The 13,030-nt window shown below is 39.4% G+C and overlaps 1 protein-coding gene across 1 annotated transcript in view; it reads left to right on the forward strand.

Annotated features, from left to right (window-relative positions):
- Nucleotides 1-13,030, forward strand: part of LSAMP (limbic system associated membrane protein) — a 654,959-nt gene that overhangs the window by 419,652 nt on the left and 222,277 nt on the right. The window contains exon 3 of the mRNA XM_033855816.2: nucleotides 10,497-10,622. Coding sequence (XP_033711707.1) covers nucleotides 10,497-10,622 — 126 coding nt within the window. The remainder of the gene's footprint in view (nucleotides 1-10,496; nucleotides 10,623-13,030) is intronic.

Below are 13,030 nucleotides of genomic sequence, written 5' to 3' on the forward strand. Positions count from 1 at the left end.
TTCTGAGGGTTGTCTTTTGGTCTTGCTTATGGTTTCCTTTGCTGTGCAAAAGCTTTGAAGTTTCATTAGGTCCCATTTGTTTATTTTTGTTTTTATTTCCATTTCTCTAGGAGGTGGGTCAAAAAGGATCTTGCTGTGATTTATGTCATAGAGTGTTCTGCCTATGTTTTCCTCTAAGAGTTTGATAGTTTCTGGCCTTACATTTAGGTCTTTAATCCATTTTGAGCTTATTTTTGTGTATGGTGTTAAGGAGTGATCTAATCTCATACTTTTACATGTACCTGTCCAGTTTTCCCAGCACCACTTATTGAAGAGGTTGTCCTTTCTCCACTGTACATTCCGACCTCCTTTATCAAAGATAAGGTGACCATATGTGCGTGGGTTTATCTCTGGGCTTTCTATCCTGTTCCATTGATCTATATTTCTGTTTTTGTGCCAGTACCATACTGTCTTGATTACTGTAGCTTTGTAGTATAGTCTGAAGTCAGGGAGCCTGATTCCTCCAGCTCCGTTTTTCGTTCTCAAGATTGCTTTGGCTATTCGGGGTCTTTTGTGTTTCCATACAAATTGTGAAATTTTTTGTTCTAGTTCTGTGAAAAATGCCAGTGGTAGTTTGATAGGGACTGCATTGAATCTGTAGATGGCTTCGGGTAGTAGAGGCATTTTCACAATGTTGATTCTTCCAATCCAAGAACATGGTGTATCTCTCCATCTGTTGGTATCATCTTTAATTTCTTTCATCAGTGTCGTATACTTTTCTGCATACAGGTCTTTTGTCTCCCTAGGTAGGTTTATTCCTAGATATTTTATTCTTTTTGTTGCAGTGGTAAATGGGAGTGTTTTCTTGATTTCACTTTCAGATTTTTCATCATTAGTGTATAGGAATGCCAGAGACTTCTGTGCATTCATTTTGTAACCTGCTACTTTGCCAGATTCATTGATTAGCTCTAGTAGTTTTCTGGTAGCATCTTTAGGATTCTCTATGTATAGTATCATGTCATCTGCAAACAGTGACAGCTTTACTTCTTCTTTCCTGATTTGGATTCCTTTTATTTCCTTTACTTCTCTGATTGCTGTGGCTAAAACTTCCAAAACTATGTTGAATAAGAGTGGTGAGAGTGGGCAACCTTGTCTTGTTCCTGATCTTAGTGGAAATGCTTTCAGTTTTTCACCATTGAGGACGATGTTAGCTGTGGGTTTGTCATATATGGCCTTTATTATGTTGAGGAAAGTTCCCTCTATGCCTACTTTCCGCCGGGTTTTTATCATAAATGGGTGTTGAATTTTGTCAAAAGTTTTCTCTGTATCTATTGAGATGATCATATGGTTTCTCTCCTTCAGTTTGTTAATATGGAGTATCATGTTGATTGATTTGCGTATATTGAAGAATCCTTGCATTCCTGGAATAAAGCCCACTTGATCATGGTGTATGATCTTTTTAGTGTGCTGTTGGATTCTGTTTGCTAGTATTTTGTTGAGGATTTTTGCATCTATATTCATCAGTGATATTGGCCTTTAGTTTTCTTTCTTTGTGACATCCTTGTCTGGTTTTGGTATCAGGGTGATGGTGGCCTCGTAGAATGAGTTTGGGAGTGTTCCTCCCTCTGCTATATTTTGGAAGAGTTTGAGAAGGATAGGTGTTAGCTCTTCTGTAAATGTTTGATAGAATTCGCCTGTGAAGGCATCTGGTCCTGGGCTTTTGTTTGTTGGAAGATTTTTAATCACAGTTTCAATTTCAGTGCTTGTGATTGGTCTGTTCATCTTTTCTATTTCTTCCTGATTCAATCTTGGCAGGTTGTGCATTTCTAAGAATTTGTCCATTTCTTCCAGGTTATCCATTTTATTGGCATAGAGTTGCTTGTAGTAATCTCTCATAATCTTTTGTATTTCTGCAGTGTCAGTTGTTACTTCTCCTGTTTTATTTCTAATTCTATTGAGTTGAGTCTTCTCCCTCTTTTTCTTGATGAGTCTGGCTAATGGTTTATCTATTTTGTTTATCTTCTCAAAGAACCAGCTTTTAGTTTTATTGATCTTTGCTATTGTTTCCTTCATTTCTTTTTCATTTATCTGATTTTTATTATTTCTTTCCTTCTGCTAACTTTGGGGTTTTTGTGTTCTTCTTTCTCTAATTGCTTTAGGTGCAAGGTTAGGTTGTTTATTCGAGGTGTTTCCTGTTTCTTAAGGTAGGATTGTATTGCTATAAACTTCCCTCTTAGAACTGCTTTTGCTGCATCCCGTAGGTTTTGGGTCATCGTGTCTCCATTGTCATTTGTTTCTAGGTATTTTTTGATTTCCTCTTTGATTTCTTCAGTGGTCACTTCGTTATTAGGTAGTGTATTGTTTAGCCTCCATGTGTTTGTATTTTTTACAGATCTTTTCCTGTAATTGATATCTAGTCTCATAGCATTGTGGTCGGAAAAGATACTTGATACAATTTCAATTTTCTTAAATTTACCAAGGCTTGATTTGTGACCCAAGATATGATCTATCCTGGAGAATGTTCCATGAGCACTTGAGAAAAATGTGTATTTTGTTGTTTTTGGATGGAATGTCCTATAAATATCAATTAAGTCCATCTTGTTTAATGTATCATTTAACGCTTGTGTTTCCTTATTTATTTTCATTTTGGATGATCTGTCCATTGGTGAAAGTGGGGTGTTGAAGTCCCCTACTATGAATGATTTACTGTTGATTTCCCCTTTTATGGCTCTTAGTATTTGCCTTATGTATTGAGGTGCTCCTATGTTGGGTGCATAAGTATTTACAATTGTTATATCTTCTTCTTGGATCGAACCCTTGATCAGTATGTAGTGTCCTTCTTTGTCTCTTGTAATAGTCTTTATTTTAAAGTCTATTTTGTCTGATATGAGAATTGCTACTCCAGCTTTCTTTTGGTTTCCATTTGCATGGAATATCATTTTCCATCCCCTTACATTCAGTCTGTATGTGTCTCTAGGTCTGAAGTGGGTCTCTTGTAGACAGCATATATATGGGTCTTGTTTTTGTATCCATTCAGCTAATCTGTGTCTTTTGGTGGGAGCATTTAGTCCATTTACATTTAAGGTAATTATCTGTATGTATGTTCCTATTCCCATTTTCTTAATTGTTTTGGGTTCGTTATTGTAGGTCTTTTCCTTCTCTTGTGTTTCTTCCCTAGAGAAGTTCCTTTAGCATTTGTTGTAAAGCTGGTTTGGTGGTGCTGAACTCTCTCAGCTTTTGCTTGTCGGTAAAGGTTTTAATTTCGCCATCAAATCTGAATGAGACCCTTGCTGGGTAGAGTAATCTTGGTTGTAGGTTTTTCTCCTTCATCACTTTAAATATGTCCTGCCAGTCCTTTCTGGCTTGCAGAGTTTCTGCTGAAAGATCAGCTGTTAACCTTATGTGGATTCCCTTGTGTGTTATTTGTTGTTGTTCCCTTGCTGCTTTTAATATGTTTTCTTTGTATTTAATTTTTGACAGTTTGATTAATATGCGTCTTGGCATATTTCTTTGGATTTATCCTGTATGGGACTCTCGGTGCTGCCTGGAATTGATTAACTATTTCCTTTCCCATATTAGGGAAGTTTTCAACTATAATCTCTTCAAATATTTTCTCAGTTCCTTTCTTTTTCTCTTATTTTTCTGGAACCCCTGTAATTCGAATGTTGGTGAACTTAATGTTGTCCCAGAGGTCTCTGAGACTGTCCTCAGTTCTTTGCATTCTGTTTTCTTTATTCTGCTCTGCAGTAGTTATTTCCACTATTTTATCTTCCAGGTCACTTATCCATTCTTCTGCCTCAGTTATTCTGCTATTGATCCCATCTAGGGTCTTTTTCATTTCATTTATTTTGTTGTTCATCGTTGTTTGTTTCATCTTTAGTTCTTCTAGGTCCTTGTTAAATGTTTATTGCATTTTGTCTATTCTATTTCCAAGATTTTGGATCATCTTTAGTATCATTATTCTGAATTCTTTCAAAGGTAGACTGCCTATTTCCTCTTCATTTGTTAGGTCTGGTGGGTTTTTATCTTTCTCCTTCATCTGCTGTGTGTTTTTCTGTCTTCTCATTTTGCTTATCTTACTGTGATTGGGGTCTCCTTTTTGCAAGCTGCAGGTTCGTAGTTCCCGTTGTTTTTGGTGTGTCTCCCCAGTGGCTAAGTTTCATTCAGTGGGTTGTGTAGGCTTCCTGGTGGAGGGGACTAGTGCCTGTGTTCTGGTGGATGAGGCTGGATCTTGTCTTTCTGGTGGGCAGGTCCACGTCTGGTGGTGTGTTTTGCGGTGCCTGTGGACTTATTATGATTTTAAGCAGCCTCTCTGCTAATGGGTGGGGTTGTGTTCCTGTCTTGCTAGTTGTTTGGCATAGGGTGTCCAGCACTGTAGCTTGCTGGTCATTGAGTGAAGCTGGGTGCTGGTGTTGAGATGGAGATCTCTGGGAGATTTTCGCCGTTTGATATTATGTGTAGCTGGGAGGTGTCTGTGGACCAGTGTCCTGAAGTTGGCTCTCCCACCTCAGAGGCACAGCACTGACTCCTGGCTGCAGCACCAAAAGCCTTTCATCCACACGGCTCAGAATAAAAGGGAGAAAGGAAGGAAGGAATGAAGGAAGGAAGGAAGGAAGTAAAGAAGGGAGGGAGGGAGGGAGGAAGGAAGGAAGGAGGGAAGGAAGGAAAGAGAAAAGAAGATAAAGTAAAATAAAATAAAGTAAGATAAAATAAAATAAAGTTATTAAAATAAAAAATAATTATTAAGAACGAAAAGAAATTTTTTTAAAAGAAAAAGAAAAAACCGGACAGATAGAACCCTAGGACAAATGGTGGAAGCAACGTTATACAACCATTGTAAAGCAATTATACCTCAATAAAGATGTTAAGAACAACAACAAAAAAGCTATACAGACAAAATCTCACACAGAAGCATACACATACACACTCACAAAAAGAGGAAAAGGGGAAAAAAATCATAAATCTTGCTCTCAAAGTCCACCTCCTCAATTTGGGATGATTCGTTGTCTATTCAGGTATTCCACAGATGCAGGGTACATCAAGTTGATTGTGGAGATTTAATCCGCTGTTCCTGAGGCTGCTGGGAGAGATTTCCTTTTCTCTTCTTTGTTCTCACAGCTCCCAAGGCTCAGCTTTGGATTTGGCCCCGCCTCTGTGTGTAGGTCGCCGGAAGGCATCTGTTCTTTGCTCAGACAGGACGGGGTTAAAGGAGCCGCTGCTTCGGGGGCTCTGGCTCACTCAGGCCTGGGGGAGGGAGGGGCACGGAGTGCGGGGCGGGCCTGCGGCGGCAGAGGCCGGCGTGACGTTGCACCAGCGTGAGGCGCGCCGTGCGTTCTCCCGGGAGAGTTGTCCGTGGATCCCGGGACCCTGGCAGTGGCGGGCTGCACAGGCTCCCCGGAAGGGGGTGTGGATAGTGACCTGTCCTCACACACAGGCTTCTTGGTGGCGGCAGTAGCAGCCTTAGCGTCTCATGCCCGTCTCTGGGGTCCGCGCTTTTAGCCGCGGCTCCCGCCAGTCTCTGGAGCTCCTTTAAGCAGCGCTCTTAATCCCCTTTCATCGCGCACCAGGAAACAAAGAGGTAAGAAAAAGTCTCTTGCCTCTTTGGGAGGTCCAGACTTTTCCCCGGACTCCCTCCTGGCTAGCTGTGGCACACTAACCCCCTGCAGGCTGTGTTCATGCCGCCAACCCCAGTCCTCTCCCTGCGCTCCGACCGAAGCCCGAGCCTCAGCTCGCAGCCCCGCCCGCCCCGGTGAGTGAGCAGACAAGCCTCTCGGGCTAGTGAGTGCCGGTCGGCACTGATCTTCTGTGCGGGAATCTCCCGGCTTTGTCCTCCGCAACCTTGTTGCTGTGCTCTCCTCCGCGGCTCCGAAGCTTTCCCCCTGCACCACCCACAGTCTCCGCCCGCGAAGGGGCTGCCTAGTGTGTGGAAACGTTTCCTCCTTCACAGCTCCCTCCCACTGGTGCGGGTCCCGTCCCTATTCTTTTGTCTCAGTTTATTCTTTTTTCTTTTGCCCTACCCAGGTACGTGGGGAGAGTCTTGCCTTTTGGGAGGTCTGAGGTCTTCTGCCAGCGTTCAGTAGGTGTTCTGTAGGAGTTGTTCCACGTGTAGATGTATTTCTGTTGTATCTGTGGGGAGGAAGGTGATCGTGTCTTATTCTTTCACCATCTTCCCCTCGTCTTCAATTTTTTTTTAATTGAGTCAAAGTTGATAGTGAAATAGATGACTAGATGGGTACCTAAAGAAATATTGATAAAAATGTTTTACTGGTTCAGAATAAAAGCTTGCTCCTTTGTGACAAAAATTTAATGAGATGACTTCTTTGAGCTCAGAAAAGAGTTGGAGAGAAAAATTTCATTCATTTCTTTTTTCAAACACACTGACTGAGCACCTACCGTATTCCAAGTACCGTGCTCTGTTAAGATTCAGTGGACAAAGGCCTTCCTGTCTGCCTCTTTCAGTTTAGTGCCTGGCATAGGTAAATAATCCAGCAATTATGGTTCAGTGCTGTGTGGAGAAACACAGGGTACAGTGTGAGAACACAGGAGGGGCACCCAATATGGAATCGGGAGTGGGGTTGGGGGTAGGTGGGGGATGACAGGACAGTCTTCCTGGAAAAAGTGAGAAAACAAGCTGACAAGTTGAGACCTGATGGAGGAAATGGAAGAGTCACATGAAGAGTTGAAAGAAGACATTCCATGTAGAAAAAAATACAATGTTAAATGCCTGGCAGTAAACAAAGATAGTATATTCCAGGAATCAAAAGTTGTTTGATCTGACTGGATGATGCAACGCAAAGGGAATAGGAAATAAGGCAGGAGAGAGAAGCAGGGGCTAACCGTGAATGACCTATTAAGCCATATTAAGAAGTTTTTATTTTGAGGGCAATGAGATTAATCAGAGGATACCATATTCATATTTGCCATTTAGGGGGAAAATTCTGATTGCAGTGTGGTGAATGAATGACAGTGAGCTTGGAGAGAAGAACACTAGAGGCAAAGAAACTAGTTGTAATGTTTTTGCGGTAATTCAGGCAAAAAAAATAAAAAGAAATGTTGATGGTTGGAACAAGGCTAGTAGGAATAGGAATTGAGAGAGGAATTGAGAGTGATAAATGAATCTGAGAGATATTTAAAAGTCATAAGCCGTAGAATTTGGGGATCCATTTTATATGGGGGCAGTAAAGGAGAGAGAGCCGTCGAGGGAGATAAACTTCTTTTTTGGTTTGGGCAACTGTTTTCATGGGGACACCATTACTGAGAAAGTGATCACAAGATTACAGGTTTTCTGTGGGAAGGAAGACGATGACGCCTGAGTATGTTGAATCCTGGATTTCTGTGAGACATTCAGTGGAGACGTAGAATAGTTTGTTCATTGAAAGTGCAGATATAAAGGTCATGAGAAAAATATGGGCTGAAGTTACTGATTTGGGAGTCATCAATAGCATGACATTAGCTTCTGAAGCTCAAGAGTAGATGAGTAGTGAGTGATCACAGTGAATAATATTTAAAAAGAAGACAGTGATCAAACCTTCAGATGTTTAAGGAAGGGGACAAGATAAGACCAAAAGTTAAACTTGGAAGGTTGGCCAGAAGGGTAAGAGGAAAAGCAGCTGAGTTTGTGACCTAGAAACTAAGGAAAGGAAGAATGAGGTTCCGGTCAACAAAGTCAACTACTTCAGTGAAAAATAGGAATAATAACAAAAATTTTCGTTGGACCTGAAAACAGTATGGTTCAAACAAATTGGTGAGCCTCTTGAGGGCAGTTTCTTTGGAGGTTAATGAGAGAATGCAGATTGCACTGAAGGTTGGAGTGTGAATGGGAAGTGAAGACATGGTATAGAACAATTCCTTCAAAAATTTGGAGATAGAGAAGTTAAAAGTAAATAAGAAGGTAAGATGGGATTTGGGGAGGGATTTCTTTCTAGAGCAAAAAGGCTACATCATATATAAATGCTTATGGCAAGAAGCTGATACAAAGTACAATAAAGTAGGAAGATAAATGATGGAGTGAAACTACTGGTTAGTGACCCAGAGGAAGGTGGTATACAATGTCAACATGATTGCATTTCTAACTGTTCAACACAAACACTTTGTGTATCTCCAGTGTCTGAGATTCAGGACCTGAATACACTGTCCTTAATTAGGAGAAAGAATATAGTTTGGTGGCTAAAGCATAGCCCTGTAGCTAATTATTCTAGATTTTATTCCCAATTTTATTACTACCTGTCTATGTAATATTGAGCAAGTGACCTTACTTGTGTGCCATGTAAAATCAAAGTCCTTAGTACATATATATTCCTCCTATAAAGGAGAGGCAACATGAGTAAATTTTATCATAAATAATAACTCTCTCAGATCTTGGCCATTGGAGATTTTTTTTCTATTTTGTAAATTTACATGTTTATATATTAGGGATATGGAATCTTTCCCCCTCCACTTTTTTTTTTTTTAAATCAGAACACATCTGTGTTTCTTTTCTCTACTCTATGTCCTGTCTTGGAGTTCAGAATAAACTTTGAATTGAGTGACGTGAGCTTTTACAATTACTATATAGCTTCCTGTTACAGTTCTTAGATTGTTGAGGGAGGTACCTAGGATGTCCAAGTCTTGTTCTCAAACACCATCATAGGTTGTATTGTAGGTGTTTTTGGACATGTTCAGAACCATGGCTTACTCGACTGGGAATTAAAAACTTAATATTAAACAGTAGAACAATTGTACATTCAGGAGCTCTGGGTTCTAAGCCTAGCCATATTTCGTGATGTGATCACCCTTGATAAGCCGTTATTCCACTCTGTGCCTCATATTCTTCCCCATTAAATGGATATAACCTTTCAGGTCCTCATTGTGAAAGTCTGGGAGGGTATACTGTAAGTCTGTATGAATATGAGAAAACTACTCTGAACCCAAAGGGGAAACAGAAACTCTACAAATAGAAGTTGCTAAGTGACAGAAATCAACTACATTCTATTTCTGCCATTGGGTTTGATTTGGAATCACTGGTTCCTACCCAGAGGCCATATGAGATGTCACTGTGAGAAGAATGCCAAGGTCAAGAGGATCCTCCTCCCACTTCCTCCTTGTGACACTCTGACCTGGTCAGCTGCCCAGGTACCATCAATAACTGCTAACAGGGATCTGCAGGGATAATACAGTTGTCAGGCAGCTGCCTCTACAAGCAGAAAATGTTCCTGTTTTATTTGTCTATAATGGGCAGGAAGAGTGAGAAAAAATAAGGGTTTTTTTTATTATTGAAATACTTCATGCTCTCTTGTCTTCCTCCCTCCCCTGACACATAGTTTTTCAGAGACAGCATAAGCAGCTAAGAGTTAAAAAAAAGGAAAATCACAGTCAAAGCATAAACTCTGCAATTTGTAATCAGTGCATAACCTCTGTGATGAAATTTGTAAGTAATTCACTTTCCACTTAAGCCCACCAGTGTGAGATCTAATGTTGCCACCCAGAACACTAATGAAGGAAGTCAGACGGCAGTGCAGCTAGCCCTTGGGGACTCATTTCTCATATCACGGCGAAGTAATTTCTGTCATTTTTGGCCATCTGGTAGCCTGGATTGTGAAGATGAAGATTCATTCAAGTAGGGCTTAAGAGCTTGGGCCCTGGAGTCTTTTCAGATTCAAATCTGTTTTCTGTTTCTCACCTAGCCTATAACTATAACTTAGTTTTCCACCCATAAATAAAATCCTCATAGGGTATTATTTCCTTATTATAAGGAGTTATTGAGATAATACAATACTTATAAAGTAATCTACATAAGGTCTTATGTATAATAAATGCTTAAAGTTAGCTATTATTAAAGTGTTAGTAGTAGTGGTGGTAATAGTATTAGGAGTAATAGTAGTATTTTTATAAAGTCTACCTGTCTGTGATATAGGCCTTATTAATTCCATTTTTAAGCTCTAAGGTACATCATCAGGCCATGTCACACACCAAGATGATATTTAGAGGTTTTCTCTTGTAGTGATTAACCAAGTGTTTCCTTTTGTGGCTAGATTATAAGCAACAAGGTATTACTGCATCTTTATGACACAACTCTGCAATCCGACATTAAATAGCACTGCTTCTCTTTTCCTGACATTTGGAGTAAATAGTGGGCTATAATCATTTTATACACATAAGAACATAAATGTCGGTAATATTTAGTGATAAGAAAATTTATTCTTAATGTGTATAAGTGTGCATGTTCTCTAATAACCAAATAAGGTCCATTGTAATCAGAAAAGAGCTAAGACATTTTCATTATGTTACTCTGCATACTTCCTACAGCACTTGACCATAGTGGAGAGATTCTCACCTTATAGTAAGAACCACGCTTTTCAACTGCTCACTAAGTCTGTAAGGATGTCCAAAAGCACCCAGACTTCTTAATACAAAAATTCAAATGGTTTAAGTCAGAAAAGCACTTCGCTTGAATTTGCCACTTCCTGTTGCATGGACCAGTACTGGAAACCTGCTTTTACTGACATGCTTACATATTCCGTTTGCTTTTGTCTTTACAGTTCCACCAAAGATCTCCAACATTTCCTCGGATGTCACTGTGAATGAGGGCAGCAACGTGACCCTGGTCTGCATGGCCAATGGCCGTCCTGAACCTGTTATCACCTGGAGACACCTTACACCAACTGGTAAGTAACCTACCAGTCCCCCAGATGTCATACGCTATTTAGAATATCCTCATGTTTCTATGATTCCATTGGATCCAAAAGGCAAGCATGTATATTGTTATTAAAACACTATTACAGTAGTGACATAGGACTTGTTTAGGGTCATCTCTGGTCTTGGCTAATGTATCCATCTCTATAAAGTCTACAACCATGGGGGGGAAAATATATATATATTTTTGATGATTTATATATGATATATTTCATTTCCAATAGAACACTTCCTCAAGGCAACAAATATAGAAGCATTAAATGCATTAAATGACTTAGTATTATGTCTGAAATATATGCCAGGTTGGTGTCTGAATGCCTTGGAGCAATATTTTGTATGGATTAAATTTCCATAGCTCGTTAGATGTTTTTTTGTTTTGCTTTGCTTTTAAATATAGTTTCCTTACATGTAGCACCTTGTGATGAAATCTTTTAGGGATAATACACAATTGTTTGTGACTTCTAATATCCTAACCTTAGCATCTGGCTCTGTGGAGGGGCACCAGGCATGGACTAAACTTCATGAGCTCATCATGGATCCCCAGCTATGGATGCTAATTCAGTAAAAGTCAGAAAATCATTTCTCAGGAAAGTCTTCTGCATTCTCCCCTCCTCCTCCCACTATAACTGGTTCTGAGGTTCTGCTGCCTTTTGAGCTTCATTTAAATACTTTACCAAATTATTTAGTATTAACTGCATGCATCCTCCCCTACTCGACAGATGAAATTTTCTTATATGCAAAACCACGCCTTTGCGAATGACAGTATTTGTAGAATGGGGCCTGCTATTTCGTTTTTCCAGAAAGAGGAACTATGGATCAATTATTCTTATAAAATGTCATTTATTTTGGTAGCTAACCCCCAACATTTAACTGATTTATATCTGATATTCTTTTAAAGTTTTCTCGTATAAAATCTAGACATCTAGTTTATAACATATTAATTCTGAAATGAACACCGTGAAAAATTGTTGTGCAAAGCTAGATAGGCAATGGGAGCTATCCCGAGATACTTCTAAAAGGCCAGGCCAGGGTAGTGTTTGGTTGTAGCATCTTTAAATATTTTGTATTTTGTGGTGTGAGAATATGGGCCTCCCTTTCATATTAGCCCTCAAATTAATTTATCAGGTGAAGTTTGGACTAACCTATGGAATGGTCTTTTATTTAGACAGTTATTCGTATTAGAGGCTTCTATTTTCTTAAGACAATGTCACTCAAAACCCATTCTATTGTTAATGCATACAGCTTGTCATTTATTGATAATATATAAAAGCAATAAATGAAGCACTTATTTGGGGGATCAACCTCAAACTCATATCCTCTCATTCCCATCTTAAACCTCACATGGAAAAAAATACATATGCAGGCTTATCTGAAGTGTGAATATCAGATAATATATTATCTAGATATCATATACATTTCCCCTGGATTAAATTAAACCTCCAGAGCACATTCTCCTTGAATGGAATTATATTAACCCTCAATACCACAACACCTAGACCTTTCCCATGTAGAAGTGCTTTTACTAAATGACTATTTGGTATAAAAGTTTTGGGCACATATTTAAGGATGTTACAAAACAGGGGTCCCGAACCACTGGGCCGCAGACTGCGACTGGTCCGCGGCCTGTTAGGAACCAGCCCACACGGCGGGAGGTGAGTGGTGGGCGAGTGAGCGAAGTTTCATTTGCTGCTCCCCATTGCTCACGTTACCATCTGAACCCTTGTCCCCACTCTCCCCCACCCCCCGCCCAGTCTGTGGAAAAATTGTCTTCCATGAAACTGCTCCCTGGTGCCAGAAAGGTTGGGGACCACTGTTATAAAAGATATCCTCTAAAATCATTGCATTTTCTGCAATGTTGTTTTTGAGAGATGGTTAATTGTACGACATGGTTTCCTCCGAAAGGACACTTTGAGAAAGCTCCTCTTTGTTTTCAATGTTTCTACTGACCTTTCTCTAAGCAATGGTTTGTTTTTTAAAATGAACCCAGTGAGTTTTTACAAATAATCATGAGTCCTTCATCGTATTGACTGTTACCAAACTTAGAGCCAAATTTATGACTGGTCTGTGAAAGAATAGAGGAAATCATATATAAATTACACATTAATGAAGTGGATTTTAAATAAACTATGTGGAATTTTATGATATCAAATCCGTATACAGACACACTCTTGCTTTCATCTTGTTTTCTTACCATTATTTTCATATTGTCTCACCTTTTGTAATTAATTTAAATCTTTATATACATATATTACTTATAATCTCAATTTTTTATGGAATAAGTGGAGATAAAAGAATGGAAGAAGGAAGGAAGATAGATTATATTCAAGTTATAATCAAGAAATGAACTGCATTAATAAAAATACTTTATTCTTTTGGTGTA

Source organism: Tursiops truncatus, chromosome 4 (genome assembly GCF_011762595.2).
Source record: "Tursiops truncatus isolate mTurTru1 chromosome 4, mTurTru1.mat.Y, whole genome shotgun sequence".
Classification (NCBI taxonomy): domain Eukaryota; kingdom Metazoa; phylum Chordata; class Mammalia; order Artiodactyla; family Delphinidae; genus Tursiops; species Tursiops truncatus.